General features: G+C 57.6%; 1 protein-coding gene across 5 annotated transcripts in view; it reads left to right on the top strand.

The window, feature by feature from the left end:
* KCNC4 (potassium voltage-gated channel subfamily C member 4) overlaps positions 1–17,781 on the top strand; it is a 45,843-nt gene that overhangs the window by 13,985 nt on the left and 14,077 nt on the right. The window contains exons 3-4 of one of the 5 annotated variants that reach the window (XM_006934983.5): positions 1,627–1,830; positions 4,269–9,051. In XM_006934983.5, the coding sequence (XP_006935045.2) occupies positions 1,627–1,830; positions 4,269–4,438 (374 nt within the window). In that variant the 3' untranslated portion in view covers positions 4,439–9,051. Of the gene's footprint in view, positions 1–1,626; positions 1,831–4,268; positions 9,052–17,239; positions 17,372–17,781 lie in introns of those variants that run through there. The other 4 variants (XM_003990421.6, XM_003990420.6, XR_002161158.3 and 1 more) reach the window with 4 other exon arrangements.

A 17,781-nucleotide genomic window follows, 5' to 3' on the forward strand; every position in this document is an offset into this window, starting at 1 on the left:
AAACCACTCTACAAGCATCAGGCGCTGTCGTTGTTAGCTAGAGAGCAGGGCAGCTGTTCTGCCAAGGTGCATCAACACGTGAATCATTTCTTTCCAAACGTTGGAGTCTGATGTCTCTTGGCCTAATAAATGTGATAACGTAACAGCAGTGGGAGGCTGCCTTCTGTTCAGCACAAGCTAGATTGAGTCCTCGGCTCAGGGTTTAACATGAGATGGGAGGGAACCGAGAGGGAGTAGCCCAGACCGTGTCGGGCAGGGGAAAAGGAAGGGTAGAAGAAATGGCTTCTGCACCCTGGAGGGGGAGGGCCTCTGGGTCTGGATCCTGTTCTTCAAGGATGGGAAAGGCCACCCCTGGAAAGCTGGCCTCCACCTGCGTCAAGAGAGGGGAAAGGAAATCGGCTTAACCCACAGAAACTTGGAGTTAGGCTGGAGAGTCGGAGCCTAAGTGTGGTGGGAGGGGCTCGGAGGGAGGTCTGGGATTCCTCGCCTGGGCAGCCCTTGGACGCCAGGCCATCGGGAGGCTGGGGGTGGGCCAGGAGACCAAGGTAGCAGCTTTTGGCCAAGCTCTGGGGGCAAAGTGGGACTCACTCTCCAGAGGGGTGCCTGACTCATAACACTCACCTATGGCCTGTTGGGGGGTGGCGGTAGTACATGCTGGGGCTACTCACTCCCTGGGGTCATTTGGGGGCCTTGATGGAACAACCCCCCTCAGGCTCCCCACTTCACCAAAGTGGTGCCCCTTCCCCCATCCCTGGGTGGAAATCTCCCAGCCAGGGCCTCGGGGAATTTCAGCTGTACCCCGAGGCCCGTTCAGAGCTCGGAGGGAAACCTAATATCAAAATGCGCAAGTCCCTGCACCAGCTCCTGGATGCACACTTACCGGCGGCTGCTGTCAGCTGCACCTCAGCCTGACCCTAACTACTTGGCCGTGGTCAGGGCATTCCTGGCCCATGCTGAGGCCGCTGCCTTCAGAGCGAGCCAGCCAAGGGCCCACTGTGCTGCCTGACGGAGGCAGGGGCTTGGGGCTAAGAGCCCACAGCAGTGGGAGCTGAACTGGAGCCTCCTCTGTGCAGGATCTTCCCCAGACAGGCGAGCCCCAAGCGGAGGGCTCCAAATCCTTTAGGTACTTGACTCTGCCTGAGGTGCCTGGTGAGCAAGATTAACCGCCTACAGGGGGTCCAGAGAGATGGCCGTGGAGGCCTATTTATTCGTTTAACCCTGGCGGTGCCAGCCCTCATCCCAGCAAGCCGGGTGTTCTCTGAGGGAATGCAAACTCATCCAAGTGTCAGCCTGAGCCAGCCCCAAGGAGGAAGCAGAGTCGGCCGCCTGCCTCAAGCTAATCTCCTGGGACAGCCTGCGGCAGACAGAATTCAGGAGCCCCGGCTTGGGGTATCTGTGGCTCCTTGTCCCGGGAACCACCCTAGGCCAAGGCTGAGAGGGAAGGAGGAAATTCCGCCCCCTGCCCCCAGGGCCAGGCCCACTTGCTGGCCCTCCCAGGGAGATGCCAGGCCCCCTCAGGTGAGGGAAGTCACACTCTAGGGCTGGGATTGGAGAGCCCCCAGGTGAGCCCATGAGGAAGGCCCGAGCAGCCCCTCACACAGCCTCCTTTCTGTCTGCTCCCTTTAGACTCCAAGCAGAACGGCGATGCCAATGCGGTGCTGTCCGATGAGGAGGGAGCTGGCCTCACCCAGCCCCTGGCCTCTGCCCCCACCCCTGAGGAGCGCCGGGCCCTGCGACGCTCTGGCCCCCGAGACAAAAACAAGAAGGCAGCCGCCTGCTTCCTGCTCAGCGCCGGGGACTATGCCTGTGCCGATGGTAGTGTCCGGAAAGGTATGGCTCCCCAGGCCGGGCAGGTGGAGAGCCCCCAGGGAGCTGAGTCTCCCCAGTGTCCCCTGCAAACCTTGAGGTCCCCTCCTCCCCTGAGGCCTTGGCCACCATCTCCTCTGCCTTGGATGTGCCCCCGCTTTTAAGATGAGTACCCTGATCTCCCACTCCCTGGACTAGAAAGGCCTCCGGCATCCCCCAGAGGTTCACAGAGCCTAGCACCCACGCCCCTCCCAGCCCCCCACCATGGCCACAGGGAAGAAAGACTAAGTGCTAGAGGCTAAGGGCAGGCCAAATCAGCGGCCCCTGCCTTTCCCCTCCATTTGATCACCACCTCTTCCTCTGGTTCCTGCCACGACCTTGAGGCCTGGCTCCACAGGATCACTGCCAGACTTTCCCTAGACCTCCCTTAAACACAGCTAAGGTTTCCCAAGTAAGTCCCGAGAGATACCAAGAGCCTTCGGGAGTCAGGATAAGAATGAGCTGCTGGTGTGATGTCTTTGGAGAGCCTAGCACAGGCCTGACCTCCTCATCCTGCCCTGGGGGGTCCAGGAGCCCGGGAGGGGCCAGCCCAGCTCTGCACGCCTCTTGAGGCAGAGCCAGCAGGTGACCAAGGGGTGGGGAAGGGGGTAGGGATGGGTAGGGACTCTGTGTCCCCTCTGAGGTGTGTTCTGAAGGATTTGGAGGATTCAGGAGAGTAGCCTGTCCTTTCCAGTAAGGAAAGGCTGAAATACATCGGCAGGCCCCTAGCTGTGGCAGGAGCAGGGCAGAAGCTGGGCCGTGGACTTAGGGCTTCCTTACTTGCAAAAAGGGGGTCAGCAATGATGGAGGATGGTTGAGGGTCGGTAGTGGCTGAGAACAGGAGTCTCAAGAGCAGGTGCTCCTGCCCGGTTCCTGATCACTTTTTTGTCATTCTTGCCCTGTCCCTGTGACTTAACCTGCCTAAATGCCCTACCCAGTTCCAGAACAAACCCTGACTCCTCCCGAAACAAAGCTTGTCCCTGGGTTCTCAGGCCACTTCTTAACCAGCCCTCTTTTAACCAAATCCACACCCCCCCACCCCCGCCACTTCTCACTGTCCCAAACTCCAGTCCAGGTCTGGGTTGAGTGAGGCGGGGCAGTGTCTGTGATGCCTCTGTCCCCCCAAGCATGTCTCCTGGCCTGCTCATCTCATGCAGCCTGCACGGGCACCTTCCCAGCCCCTGCCCCCATGGGATCCCCAGGGCACCCTGACCCTAATGAGGCGCCAAGAGGTGTGTGTCCAGCTGTGCTGGGCATATGTACTGTTGGGTGTCACCAGCAGGAGCTGCCATCTGGCAGCTGGAAGGAGATGGCCCAGAGGCCCCAGCTACGGGGCTGCAGGTTGAAGGTACTCAGACCATTTACACTCTCTCCTGCGTCTCTCTGGTCTCCCTGTCCTCTGCGTGTCCCAGTCCTTGGGCTCTGGATGTGCCTGTCTCTCCTGCCCCCCATCACAAACACGCAGCGGCTTCTGCTGCGTCCTGGTTCAGACCCAGAGACTTGCTGTGGCTGGAGCATGCTGAGTGATGGCCCGGAATGTGGGGCAGAGGGGACCCTGCCTCCCATGTAGGCCTCGAGCTGACTGCCCGACAGCCCTGTTTGCACTCCAGTATTGTGAGGGGCTTGGCGGAAGTAGCAGTGTGGAAGAGGCTGTGAGGGTACAAGTCAGGCGGGACCGTGAGGAGGTGGGGAGCGGGTCACACCCGGGGCAGGAGGGGCACGTGCCTGGGCTGGGGAGCGTGTACCGCACCGCCAGATCTCTCTGGGAGCTCGTGTGGCCCGGCTGCTCTATTTTCAAGATGCCTCCACACTGCTTCTTGGCAACAAGCGTGCAGCTCAGCCAATTAGAGTGACCTTCGAGAGGGAACAGGTGGGTTGCTGGGAAACAGGCCCTGCTAAGCGAGCGTGGCAGTTAGCATCGCCAAACTCCCAGCAAGCACTCAGCAACTTTCCCCATGCCAGACCGTGCCTCCCTTCTCTGCACTGGGGCTACGTGTGGGACCTGGCGTAGGGGGCCCAGGGCTCCTTCAGCCACGGGCAGAGACTCCCTTGTGAGCCTATAGCTGCCCAAGTGTCAGAGTGTGAACTCCCTGGGAGAGGGGGGAAGGTGACCGGTGCTGATCAGGGCTTCCGAAGATGGTGTAGAAAGGTGCTGGAGGCTGGGGGGTGTATGTGTAGCTGGAAGGGAACTTACTTGGGGACAATGACAGGGCAGAGATCAGCTGTGTGGCCCTGGCATCTGTCCTCTGGAGCCCAGGTGACCTGGAAGCCCAAGAACGTCAGGGAGCCTTTCCCAGGCGGGCCAGACCCCTCAACCAGCCCAGGGCTGACTGCCCCGCGGGGTCCCCTGGAGCATGGATCCCACGGAGCTGCTCAGATGAGGAACCAGGCCCCTCTGACCCATGTGCCTTTTCTTCACCAAGGCTGTGCAAAGTCCCGGAGTGTAAACAACATAGCTGGAGCAGCTGGAACCAGTCTGGGGCTGTCTCCACTGGCATCAAGATACAGCTCACCCTACCCTCCAAGAAAGCTCCCGCTCTCCCACCCCTTCCACCCTCTCACCAGCCCTCCACCTGGACACCCGGCCACTTAGCGGCACCCTCGGCTCTCCCCACCCCTGGGCACACACGCTCACATGCCCTCCAGCCCTCATACCTCCTGGGGCCTGAGGGAGCCGGGCGGGATGCAGGAGAATCCAGGCCCCTGAGCCTCTCCTCCACAGCACCCAGCTCCCCAGAATGTTCAGCTCTGGAGCCTGAGAACAAGGGGGAGATTACGCCCAGGGCTTGCACCTCCCCGGTCCCCATCCTGAGCCGGACGTGCCAGCCCCCCACCCAGGACCTGTGCCTCTGGGCCTTGCCTGCCCTCAGGGCCCCATCGTAATCACAGCAAATGCATTTTCATTCCTCGTGGCCTTCAGTCAGCAACCAGCCTGCCACTGAATATCTCTGTCTGTCTGTCTGTCCGTCCCACACCCAGACCAGCCAAGAATAAGGCTGTCTCGTGGGGCGTCTCTGCTGGTGTGCAGGGAGCTAGGCCCGCGAGGGGAGTAGTGCCGCCCTGGGAGAGGAGGCCTGATGTTCCCCAGCCCTGGCCTGGCACGCAGGTGGGGGTCCCTAGGGCCCCACAATTGGCTGCCTAGGCGTGGGAATGCCCTCCTCTCCGGAGTGACACCCGGCGGCAGAGCCCCGCACCCCATCTGCGCCCCAGCAGTGGTGCCTCTCCCGCGCTGCTTTCTCTGCTTCCACGACAGTTTCTCCTCCCTCCTTCTCCGCTCCCCCAAACTCCCAGCCCTGCCTCTGAGTCACCTGCCGCTCCCACCCAGCCTCTGCGCTCTGTATTGCTGCCAGAACCGGAGACTCATCTAATTTCTATAATTAAGTGTATTCATTTACCTAACGAGCCCAGGAGCACAACAGGTTTGTGAGTCATTGAGTGAGCAGGGGTGCCCCCTGGGCAGGGGCAGCTGAGGGGAAGCGTGGGGACAGAAGCCATCCTGCCCCTCGCACGTGGCCACTCCCGGGCCAGGCAGGGCCGGCTGCAGGCGGCCCCTCCCCAGCAGCTTGCCAGGGAGGCTCTCTGGGCCCCCTCAGCTTCAGGAACGCAGAAGGCCTCGGCCAAGCCATTTCCTGTTTCACCTGATGGGAATTAGACCTGACAGTGGAGCCGTGCGCCTGGCAATTTTTAGAGTCAGATTATGCAACTTTGTAGAGGGAATGACTAAGGTCCGTATCTGCTCCTTCCAGGGTGGGCAAAGATAGGAACGGAAGGACAGAATTCAGGGACTCGGCAGGAGGCTGGGGGATTGGGAGGCCACCCCGGAAGGTGCACTGGACAGAAAGGTCAGACCATTTCGTGAGGTTGGCTGTTGTGCAAAACCTGTGCCCGGAGCACCCCCCTTTCCGTGCCGTCTGTCTTCAGCCTTGGGCAGACACACGAATGTCCCTTCCGGAAAAGTGTGTTCACGATGGGCACTGGCATACCCCAGCCCTGCTGTGGCCTGTGGGGCCTGTCTCCTGCTTGTTCTCAGAATGAAATGTCCCGCTAAGAGATGAGAAAATACAGTGGCATCCATGTGGCCTGGACAGGCCCCTTTCAGTGACCAGGGCTGGGAAGCCCCGTGGAGCAGGATGGAGACATTAGGCACCGTCTCGTCGCTGAATCTGAGAGCCCAGCTGCTTTTCCTTCGTGAGGACGGATTCGGTCCTGGCCCCGCAGGGCTCCTTGCCTGGGGGTCCTGAGTCTGATGGGGATGTGATGAGCTAGGTGTCCAGTTTAGCCTGGACGCCACAGCTATTTTCTCCTCTGACTTGCCTTTCTGGTTTGGGGAACTGAGTTGGCTATTTCTGTGGCAGCCCTCAAGTTGTCAGGAGCCCAAGTTTCCACGGTACCCACCTCCTCCTTCCCTCTCCTCCCTCCCACAGGGATGGGCATGCTCATGGCACCCCTCCGGTGGGCACAGATGTCCCTGGGCGACATGATGCAGGAGTGCCAAGCTGGAGCCCCTGGTGCCTTGGGAGATGGGCTCCCACCTGTCCCGCCTGGTTCTCTGGCTTCCGTGGGGGAAACAGAGGACCTAGCTAACAGGACGGCTGAGTAGGCTGCTACCTCTCAGGACCTCTGGACCTCCCAGGGCCCTGGGAAGGGGCAAAGTGAGTCCTGGAGTTTGCAGAGACCCACTGTACACGGGGCCCTGCCTAGGAACGCAGCTGCCTACGTGGGCCTCAGCCTGTCCAGACCTTGGGCCTCCCTCCTTAGGGGAAGGCTCTCCCTTCCACCTGTAATCTGAGAGCACAGTTGGCTTCACGTTGGGTGTAGACTTGGACCAGTACCCTTTACTTTGTCTTCTAGAAGCCTTTCCCTCACAGCTGGGGCCCACCCCCTCCCCCACAGAGCAGGGAAGCAGCCGGGGTAGGAGTTATTCACCTTCCGAGTTTGTACCAGGCCTGCTGACAAACTTAGAGGCATTTGTCAGCCCCCAGGGCTTCTGGGAAGAGCTGCGAGCTGGAACCAGAGGTGGAAGATGTCTGTTCAGTGTAGGCCGGGAGTCAGAGGGGAGACTGACTACCAGCCCGAGGGCTGGGGCTCCAGGAGTCACCCCCTTGGGTCCAGACTACCCTGTCACAGAGCTTCCTGGGAGAGGAGGGCCTCCCCTGCCCTGGTCAGAGAGTATCACCCCCAAATCCCTGCCCCCACAGCAGCCGCCTTGCCCGCCCTGCCTGTGCCCCCGCTGGGAGGGTAGGGGAAGGGAAGACCCAGGCCACTGACATTCCAGGCTGAGGCTGAGCTGCCGAGAAGGGCTCACTGAGAAGGGTTGGGTTTCTCAATAAGATGCTCCTTTCTGGCCTTCTCTTCTGAGATGGACACGTGCATCCTCCCTGACCCTCCCCTTCGGCATCCACCCTCCAACTGCTAGAACTCTGTTCCTGCCAGATTGAGGAACTGGGGCCGGGCACGACAGGGCAGCACACTCAGGCACCTTCTTCACCAGCCACCCCCGTCCCTCCGCCCCGGAGACAATGGAGTGGCCCCAGGTGGTAGGTGGCAGGTGGAGCTATGCGGGGGTGGGCCGCCCAGGTTGGACTCCAGGCCACACCAGGAACGTCCCCCACTCCCTCCGTGCCAGCATGTAGGGCTGTGATCCCTCCGCCCACAGCACTGGGGTTTTGAAGACCTGAGGGCTTGTGATTCCTGGAGCTCGTTACGTGAGCAGGTATGGAGATAAGCTGTAACATGGCCTACGAGTCACCTTGGCCTAGTGCTGGGCAGGCAGAGGGGTGATGAAGGGGCTCACCCCATTCGCTGACCCATCCTTGCTCTTCCTGGCCTCTTAGCCCGGGGTCCCCATGCCTTCCAGCTCTGCTCCTGGCCTAGTCCTTAGCCCACAGGCTGTGGGTCAGCAGCTGGCTTCCTTCTAACATCTCATTCTTTGTTTCTCCCTTTCTTTTGCTGAACTCCTTGCCCCCCCAGACGGCAATGTTGAGCCGAAAGCGTGCGTCCCAGTGTCTCACACCTGTGCTCTTTAAACACAGAGACCTGCCAAGACGCCCTCTCGCCCAGCTATGCCCAGGCTGAAGTCCTCACCCTCTCTTAAGCGGCACCAACATGAGAGAGGCAGGCAGACAGACAGAAAGCCAAAGGCTTAGGGAAACTCTGGAACCCTGGCAAGAATCTTTCGCTGGGAAAGACTCAGAGACCCTTGTTTGCACAGGACTGACGGAAAACCTCCCATGTGACCCTCCAGGCCCAGAGCCATCTGGGTCTGATGTTCTGTTCTGTTGTACACCGAAGAGATATATATGCACATATAGTATCTATATTCGTACGTACTATACTCGTGTGTGGTGCACGTGCTACTGGTGGTCTGTCTTCTCTGTTAGGCTGTGTCTCCCCAGGCCCAGGCCCCGCCCCCAGGCCCCCCTCTTCTTCACTGACTCCTTGTTTCTGCTGAACACGTGTGTGGAATGTCCCAAGAAAGAGCGTCTGGGCTCTGCCAGTCCCAAGGGAGGGGGGGGGGTGGGCAGGCAGGCCAGACTTGGCCCCTCGGGGTTGTTTCCTTCCCCTGTGGCCGGTGGTCTGTGGGGAAGGCCCAGTTGCCCCCTGGGGTCACTGCTCCACTGGCCCCACCCCACCCCAGATTGGGGTTCTACCTCCCACCCCACGCCCCAGTTTTGGGGGACTTCCAGGGGACTTCCTCTGGAGCTTCTTCGACTCCTCCTCCACCTTACCTGTGTCCTGGACCGAGGGGGCGTTTTGTCTTTTTTTATTTTGGGGTTTTTGTTCTGTCTCCTCCGTCCATTTGTTTTCAAAGATGCTGCTGGGCAGACGGGCAGGGAAGGGGTCTGTCTGCCCCTCTGGCTCAGGGGTCTGAGAAGGGGAAGCCTCGGGCAAGCGGAGACCAGTTGCAATACTGTACTTCCTGGCCGGTGGCCAGAGGACGCGTGCAATAGCAGAGGCCAGGTGACCCCTTCAACCTTGGCCTCTGCCCCTCCCGCGGCCCTCTCACCGCAGTCCCACACGCCCTGCCCCTCCCTGGCGTTGGTCAGTCCTTTTGTAAAGCTGTCCCCTCGTGTGTGTGTGTGTGTGTGTGTGTGTCTGAGGCATGCCTAGGCTGGGCCCTGCCGCCCTGTCTGCGCGCCTTCCACTGTCGTGCTGTGCTCGAGCCCCAATAAAGACATCTGGAGCGTCCTGCTGCTCCCGCCTCTAGTGACTGCGTCCGCCTCTCCTTTCTGGCTCTGTGTCTGTGGGGACCTCCCCGGGCTTCCACCCCAACACCTGAGACATGCAACACACTCCGATCCTAGCCCTTTCCCCACCCGGAATCACCGATGCCTGCCAACCCCTGCGTTTAGAGCTAGGCACGAATGCCCAGAGAAGGACAGGCTTGCCTGGGGTCGTGAAAGAGGGCTGACCCGGGACCCCCGGCTCCCAGGCAGTGTTCTGGTCTCCACTGCCGCCACCTGACCCCCTCCGTGACGCGGAAGAGATGTGTTTGGAAGGCGTACCCCTGTATTCCTGCTTGCTTGTGCAGGACCCCCCCCCCCACCACCTTCCCTGGAATTGCACCAGTGCTATGTGGGCCAAGGCCCTGGGGATGCCAGAGTCATTGCGATGACTGGATGGCTGACGAACTGAGGCCGGCAAGGGACAGGTGGCACATCCGGGACCACTTAGCGATGGGGAATAAATGAATCCTGGGTAAGCGATGGGGACACGTGCCCCTCACTGTTGTTTCCCCGCTCGGTCACATGGAGGCACACGCAGGGCTGGCTCCCAGCTGTGCTGCCTTGTGCGCTCGTTCCAAATGGCCCCACACCTTCATGCTCAGCTGCCACCGTCTCGAAATGATGGAAGAAGGGGCCCTGCGTGTTCATTTTTGCACCGGGCTCCGTAAATCATGCAGCCAGCTCTGGGCACATGTTTGTTCGCCTCACCCTCTTACTCTAGGCATAAACTAGAGTCGTAGGGCCTCAGTTCAAAGCCACTTACTAGCTGGGTGACTTGGGAACAGCTCAGCCAACCTCGGTTTTCCATTCTGTAGAAAGGGGATCACAACAGCCCAGTTTGGGTTTCAAAGACCGTGCGTGTAAGGTCCAGGCCCAGTGCCCTCGGTGTGCCTATGACGTAGAGAAGATGCCCACAGCAAGTGTTCGTTCCCTCCTCACCCCTTTCCGGAGCTCTCAGGCTGTTCCCCACAGACTTCTGAGTTCGCCGTGTCCAGTCACACCAAGAAAGGACAAGCGCATAACAGGGGGCAGGGGGTGAGGAAGGCAGAGGGGACGGAAGAAGTGAGGGGAAGCCTGCTCTTGAGGCACAAGAGAAAATCGGGCTTGGAGCCTGGGCCGGCCGAGGCAAAGCGATGGCAGGCTGCCAGTTGTCAATTAAAGATAAGATCTCGCCCGGCCGCGGAGGGCAAGCAGGGCCTGCGCCCCTGCCCCGCCTTTCCAGGCCGGAGAAAGCCATTTGCAGCCAGGCTGGCCTCAGAGAAGCTTGGCCAGGCCATAATGGGATGGGATGTACTTCTGGCTCCATAACGATATTACGCATCGGGGCCCACGTCCAAGATGGCTGCGGGTTTTTGTTTTGTTTTTTGTAGATGAGTGTGGAACCGTTTCACGGTCAGGGGCCAAGAACCAGCAAACAGCCCCGGGGTACCAGAGGCCAGGGTGGCCCTCAGGGGACCCAAGGAGATGCAGGGTCCCCGGTGACACGCTGGTGCAGACTTCTGGAGGGGAGAGGGGCGTAGAGTTCAATGAGAACAGACTACCAGTCCGCTTTACCTCACAGGAACAGCGGGCAGGGCTGTCAGGAAAGGAAGGCCGTGGCTTCCTCAAAAAAGCAGGGGCTGAGCCCAAACAAGGGGGCTGGTTCAAAGAACAGGACACCGGTGTCCAAGACCAACTTTGGGAGTCAGACACACTCACACTCAGCTTGGAGTCCTGGCTCCATGACTTCCCAGTTGTGGGACCTGGGGCAAGTCACTTAACCTACTTAACCCGTGTGAATCTTTATTTCCTCACCCGTTGAATGGGAGTATTGATGGCACCTACCTCATGGAGCTGTTGGGAGAACCCAGTGAGCAGTGCCTATAAAACCCTGGGCACATGATCATTGCTTACAAATATTGGGGGGGAGGAGGAGCGTTGTGGAGCAACTTCCCCCCAGTAACCCACCCCAGTTTGGTTTCTGGCTTCACCTTTCAAATAAGTGCTATGAATTCGCGTCATTTCGGTAAAGCCCTCATCTTCTTGTGAAGCAGGCAGAGAGAGCGGGGGTCATAATGCCAAACAGCTAACATTTATTGAGTGCCGGGCAATACAGCTAATGCTCTTAAATTAAAAACTCATTTCGAGACTGGTGTCATCATTATTCTTGTTTCACAGAGAAAACTGCAGGACAGCCATGTTGGGTCACCCAGCCAAAAAGGGGCCAAGCTGGGACTTGAACCCAACTAGTCTGACTCCAAGAGTCCAGTGCTTTCCTGCCTTGTAAATGGAATGGGGCTTCTAAGTCATCAGCCCGAGGGCAGGGATTTGTGCTTTGAATGGTTTTCATTTCATTCACCTCAATTGGAATTGAGGAAGTGGGTGCCCTGGTAGTGCCTGACCCCACCCCCCACAGAAAAGGGGCCGTTGTTAATTAGCATAACCCCCAACTCATGGAATGCTTGATTCTTTCCTCTGCAACCCACTGAGTTTTATTGTCTGCAGGGAGTGACTGGGATGGGGACGGGTCTGGAGACCAAGTTATAGCAGGAGCAGCTCAGCCTGCAGGAGAAAAGGGACCCCCATCTTCAGTATTTGAAGGCATCTGAGGGGAAGTGGGCTTAGCTTATCTTCTGATCCCGGAGAGCAGACCTGGGACCAGTAGGTGGAAATGTTAGGAGGACAGATCGGGGTCAAATAAAGAAGAACCTGGCTTTTTGTTTTCCTGCTATTACAAATTCCCCACATGGTGTTGAAAGCATCCCATACCAAGTCAACAGGGAAGGAAGGCCCTGACATCCTCCCTCAGTCCTACGCTCCTCCCTGGAGGCCACACTATTAACGTCTAGCGTTGGGTCCTTCTAGGCCTTTGGTAAAAGACCTTTCTGACAGAACTGCCGAATAGGAGTGACCGCCTTGTGGGTACGAGGTTCCTGTCCCTGGAAATGTCCGGAGAGACATTGGGTGGTCACGTGCCAGGGTTTGTGGGAAGAACTTCCGCCCGGCATGGAAGGTTGAATTAGAAGACCTCTTCCGGTTCTCACACGTTCTGACTGACAGGGGGCCACGCAGCTACTCAGCGGTGGAGGCTGGTCTGGAGCCTGGGTCTTCCTAACGGGACCCAGATAAGCTCTTTTCCTGGCATGATTTTCCTCAAAGGCCTTCGCTCTGGAGGGGAACTCCCTGCTAGACTCCCTGTCTGCCTCTTTCCAGCCAATCCTGGGTGTATGCCAGGGCTGAGACTGGCACCCGTGGTGCATCTGGTTCAGTGACTCGGTTGATACCCTCGCTTGGGTTGATACCCTGCGATGTGTGGCCAGTACCCGCCCCTACAGCCTCCCGGGCCCTGACAGCATTATCACCGTGAGCACCTGCCCTCATTGCCCGGCTCCAGGCCTTTGTGGGATCAACACGACAGGTGGCACGTGAGCTGGCCCAGTCACCTGGGGCTGTGGTCACCACACCTCAGCCCCGGACAGCATGGGTTGCTCTAGGGGCCACAAGGGCTGCCAGGGACGCTCGGAGCTGCTTTCTCCCGGGGAACCTCGCCTGGGCCTGACCATAGCATCACGGGCTGAGGAGAGGGAGCCAGGAGAGCTGTGGCTCCAGGTCAGAGGGGTCAGAGGCCTTCTGCTGTTGGTGCTGGAAGCTTCTCCGTTTCTCACAGGGCTGAGGGGCCAGCCTGCACCCCCACCCCCAAGTCACCATATTTACCTGTCTTTAGGGCTATTCCGTAAGAGTCTCCCAGAACGGCCAGGCTCTGCTTTTGCTAAGCTAGGCTCCCTGCTTCGTAAATCAGCAATTTCCGGTGTGGGGACTAGGGTTGGCCTGAGGAGGTCCCTTCCTTTCTCTCTCTACACCCACTTTGCTAGGTGATCTCACCCACTCCTATAGTCATAAACGCCTCCCAGAAGCTGGTGACAGCCATGTTTGTAGGTCCAGCCCCAGAACTCTCCTCTCAACTTCATTCATTTGTTCATTCATTCATTCATTCATTCATCCAACAAACATATATTAAACTTTTTCTCTATTCCAGGCACTGCTTTCCATGTTGCATGTACATCAGTGACCAGAGAGCACGACCCCCTCCCCTCCCTGCTCTCCACACCCACTCACCCTGCCTGCTCAGCCCCTCAAAAGCACCCCCACGCTCCCCTGACATTGGACTCTGATTTCACGGTTCTCCCTCCCTGTCCTCCTCTCCCCGTCCATGTGCTACCACCATCCACACTGAGGCTGAGCAAAAACCAGGGTGTCATCGTTAACCCCTCCCTCTCATACCTTAACTCACTCACTCACTCACGTTAAATCTTTATCAGATGCCCATACTGCATCCTGGGGAACCAACAGTGACCCAGTCAGTGGGACCCCTGCCCTCATGGAGCTGACATTCTAATGGGGGAGCTAGGCCAAAAGACCGGTAAAGTAAATACACACATAATAACCTCTCCCACCCTCATTCCAGCCCACCTCAATGCTGTCATTCCTAGTTCTGAAATATGCCTCGCAAGCCTTCCATCTCTCACCCCTTCCTCGCTGGGCCCCAGCTGCCTGTCTACACCCCAGTGTCCTCCCAGCAGCCAGACAGGCCTTCTGAAAATGGACACTAGATCACGTTAACCCATCTTCAACCCACAGTGGCTGGATTCCCACTGCACTTTGAGTAAAATCTAAACTCTGTCAAGGTAAAGGGGGGCCCTCACGGCCCTGTGCCTCCTCAGACCCCTCCCTGCCTCTGTCCGTGCCCCCCCACACCCCTCTTCCCTCAGCCCCCGAACCTTTGTTACACACAGCGTCTCTTCCACCTTTAATGGAACACTGTGCCCACCTCACCTGACCCCTTTGCCTCACCCCTCTGGTGTGGCTTTAAATGTCACTTCCCTGGTGGCCCCCTCCAGTGCCCCGTGTTGTTTTCTATCACTGCAGCGGGCTCATTTCCTTCGGGGTGCTTAGCATGCTTTGTGACCACGTATTTGCCCCTTGCCTGCCTCCCTGTAAGTACCTGGGGCCTCGCACAGTGCTAGGGGCTCAGTAAATCGTTTATGAATGAATGAATGGGCAGACATGGCCGTGCCATAAGCAGCCGCTGAACTGCGTCCTATGTTTTTCCTCCAAGCTGTCTCCAGCTGGCTTCTGCACCTCACTTCTAGGGCATTCCTGGGAGTCCTTGGGGAGTAACGTGAAAGCTCTTCTCTTTACATTATGCATTTCCTGCCTGAGAAACTGTCAGAATAATGAGGACTGAGAGAGAGGGAGGCGGAGAGGGGAGTTCTCCTAGCTCTTCCTGCTCTTCCTTCCAGAACTTCGGAACTTCAGGAACTTGTCAAACCCCCTCCCCAACCGGTGAGCCACCTGAGGGAGCTCATTCACCCTGGCTCCCCTCAGGGCTGAGCCCTGTGGGGTAAGTGCTCTGGGAAAAGGCAGATGGGAGGAGGCAAAAGACAAGGCTGGCGGCGGCGGTGGTGAGAGAGGTTGGGGGGTGGGAAAGAGGGACAGAAAACAAGTTGCCTGGCCCAGCATGGCCCTCAAGCCAGTCCCCCTCACCCATATGCACTTTTTCTGGAACTCTGAGCCTCCTGGCCCAGCTCAGGCCTCTGGGTGGGACAGCAGGGCTCCTCCCGGGTCATCCTGAGCCCTCAGCTGACAGAGCCTGGGGCCACTGGGGTGTCACTACCCCTGAGGGGACCTCTGTAGGGACCAAAGCCTGGGATTCCTTAACCATGGGCAACTCTGTTCTTTATCTCTCTAGAGAGCCACTCACCACCTCCCCCCACGGTTTCTCACCTTTAGGCCCCAGGTCCAAAGACAGTCACTTAAAATTCAATATCCGTGATCAAATGTTCAAATCAAACAAACAAGGGAGGGGAGTCTGGGTGGCTCAGTCGGTTAAGTGTCTGACTCCTGACTTGGGCTCCGGTCATGATCTCATGGTTTGTGAGTTCAAGTCCCAAGTCAGGCTCTGCACAGAGCGTGGAGTCTGCTTGGGATTCTCTCTCTCTGCACCTCCCCACTCATATTCTCTCTCTCTCTGTCTCTCAAAAATAAATATACTAAAAAAAAAAAAAAAAAAAAAAAAAAGGAGGAGGGCAACAAACAAAAACAGACTTTTCCCCATACCCTCAGTGTCCCGCCTGGCCCAGGCCCAGGCAGCTGGCCCTCGGGAAGACCAGGGGTGATCCCAGGAGGCCCAGAGCCCCCAGAGGAGCGGCTCCTGGCCCGGCTGTTGCCATGGTGGCCCTCCCTGGGGTGGCGGCTGCCAAGTTGCTATGGAGAGCGGAGTTTTGCCACGGCTTCCACTACCGGCACGGAGAAGCTCCCCCAGGACCCTCCCCCTTCCCAGGCCAATACATGGTCAGCCTGGTGGCCAGCTTGTGCTGTCGTCTCAGTGGACCAGGGGGGCACTATAGGAATAGGAGTCAGAACCAGTTTCCTTCCCAGCACCCCAGCTGCGTCTAGCCTCATGCCTCAGGACTGCCTCCTCCCCCTGAGGGAACGATACTGTTTGTACTCCTGGCAGATCCATTAGGGACCTCATTTCTCTCAGGACCTTCCTCCCCCCCCAGGTGGCAACCAGCTCCCAGAGAGCCTGGGGGGGGGGGGGTGTGTGGTGGGATGGTGAGGGTAGGGGGTGTGTGAGAAGGCTCCAATGGCAGCACTCTCCCTCTGGACATAGTGTGCTGCACTGTGACCAGCTGCATTTCCCTGGACAGAACTGGAAAATTGGTTTCTAGAACCCTCCATGTCTCTTCTTGAGTTTGTGTCTATCCTCACTAAATACGCTACACCCTTACTGCACCTCAAACACCCGCACATTTCCCAGGTCCTTCTAGTCTCTCCACCCTCTCTTCATGTTCTAATATATGCAGAGAAAAGTATCTTGTGCCAGTCATCCACACGGTAGTATAAATCAGGGCCCATGTATATTTCATTCCCCAGGACATAGGATTACTAGACCTCCTCTCAGCTTATGGAGTAAGAGCTTGTTCTCTATTACTGGAAGTCCTCACACCAGAGAACTCTAGGGAGGGTAGATATTTTGTTTGTTTGTTTTGACCAGAGGAGAGAGAAAGCAGGAGCTCCTTGTGTGAGTCAAGGTAGAGGCCAGAGTTCTACAAGGAATTTTGGCTTTGCTTTGATTACTAAAAGAAAATGGAGCGCGAAAGGGAAATCAGAAGTGATATGTGATAGGAGTTGCCTCTGTCTCGAAGACCCTCTCTCTCCTTTTGGACCCCCTTCCATATTCCAGTATTGAGTCCCCTGCCTGGCAAACACTAATACATCCCTCAAGGGACTTATACGTCCCTCAAGGCCCGCTCACCTGTCACCTCCGGTGAGAACCTTCCCTGGACTCTTCCTGTATACCCTCACGGTACCTGGTACGCCCCTCTAGTGTAGTACTTAGCACAGGGATAGCCTGTTGCTTATTTACTTGTTTATGGGGACTTACTATTTACTCACTTATTAAGACTTTTATCTCCAGCTCCTGCTCGGTGCTCAGGAGCTCAATGATGAATGAAGGAATGGAGGAATGAATGAGTAGACAGGGAATGAGCTAGCCGCTCACTCCTGACTTCTGCCATTCACACTTGTCATTCTAGCCCATGTCTGGTCTCAGAATCTGTCCAGAACAGTTCCCTGGGATGCTGGGCCCCTCCCTCTACCACCCACCACTGTGTGCCAGCCCAGCCCCCCCCCCCCCACTGCCAGCAGTGCCCCCATCCACAGCCCCCCACTCCCCTCAGCTTCCCAGGCTCTGGCCGGCCAGCGGGCCTTTCTCTCCTGGCGCTAATGGCTTCAGACCGTCCCTGGAGTCTACGTGGACCGGCCAAGGGCTCGTGTCCCAGGTTCTTCCCTTCTCCATATTCCACGTTCTCAGTCTTCACACCAGTGTTCTTTTATGAGCCTCCTGCCCTCTCCAACTCTCTGAGCACCAATGTGGGTAAAATCCCCGCTGCCCGAGTGGGCCATAGAGAGAGAAGCTGGAGAGGGTTGTTTCCATAGGAGCCTGGCCCAGTCCCATGACATTGCTTGGCCTCAGTTTCCACGTCTGTGAAATGGGAATTAAACCTCCCCTGCCCTCATCCACAGGAGGTATGAAGGTTAAATGAGGAAGCGGGTAGACGGGTCTTCTGGAACCCCTGGAGCACTACCTGAGGTGAAAGGTTATCATTCCTCTGACCTTCCCTCAGGGGCTGGGGTGTTCCTCCAGAAGAGGAGAGCTGGTGCTTCTGGAAATAGTAATAGCTCACATTGAGCGCCTGACAGGCCAAGCATTGTCCTAAGCCTTCTGTGCGGATTCATCTTCAGAACAAACCTGGGAGGTAAGAGCTCTTTTAATCACTTCCATGTGACAGATAAGGAACCAAGGCACGGAGATCAGCCCGACAGCAATCTCACAGACAGATTTCACATCCCGATTTTGAGCTGAACCCATGCAGCCTGACTCTGCCCCACCCCCATGCCCCTGACCGATGGCTCTACAGACTGCAGCTGGCCCCGTGGCACTGGCCCCTCTCCTGTCATCGATTAACTGCCCACACCCAGAATTTTAGCTGCCACTGGCTTTGCTGCTTGTGCCTTTTTTTTTTTTTTTTTTTTTTTTTTTTTTTTTGCTAGGAGCTGCAAAGAGAGGTGAAATAGGTGAAACAGCTAGCCAGGCTCAGGCAGGCGAATGGTGCTCTGTGCACGTCCGCCGTGTTGTAGAGACACAGTCAGGGGAGTAGGGCTTGGC

Source organism: Felis catus, chromosome C1 (assembly GCF_018350175.1).
Source record: "Felis catus isolate Fca126 chromosome C1, F.catus_Fca126_mat1.0, whole genome shotgun sequence".
NCBI lineage: Eukaryota > Metazoa > Chordata > Mammalia > Carnivora > Felidae > Felis > Felis catus.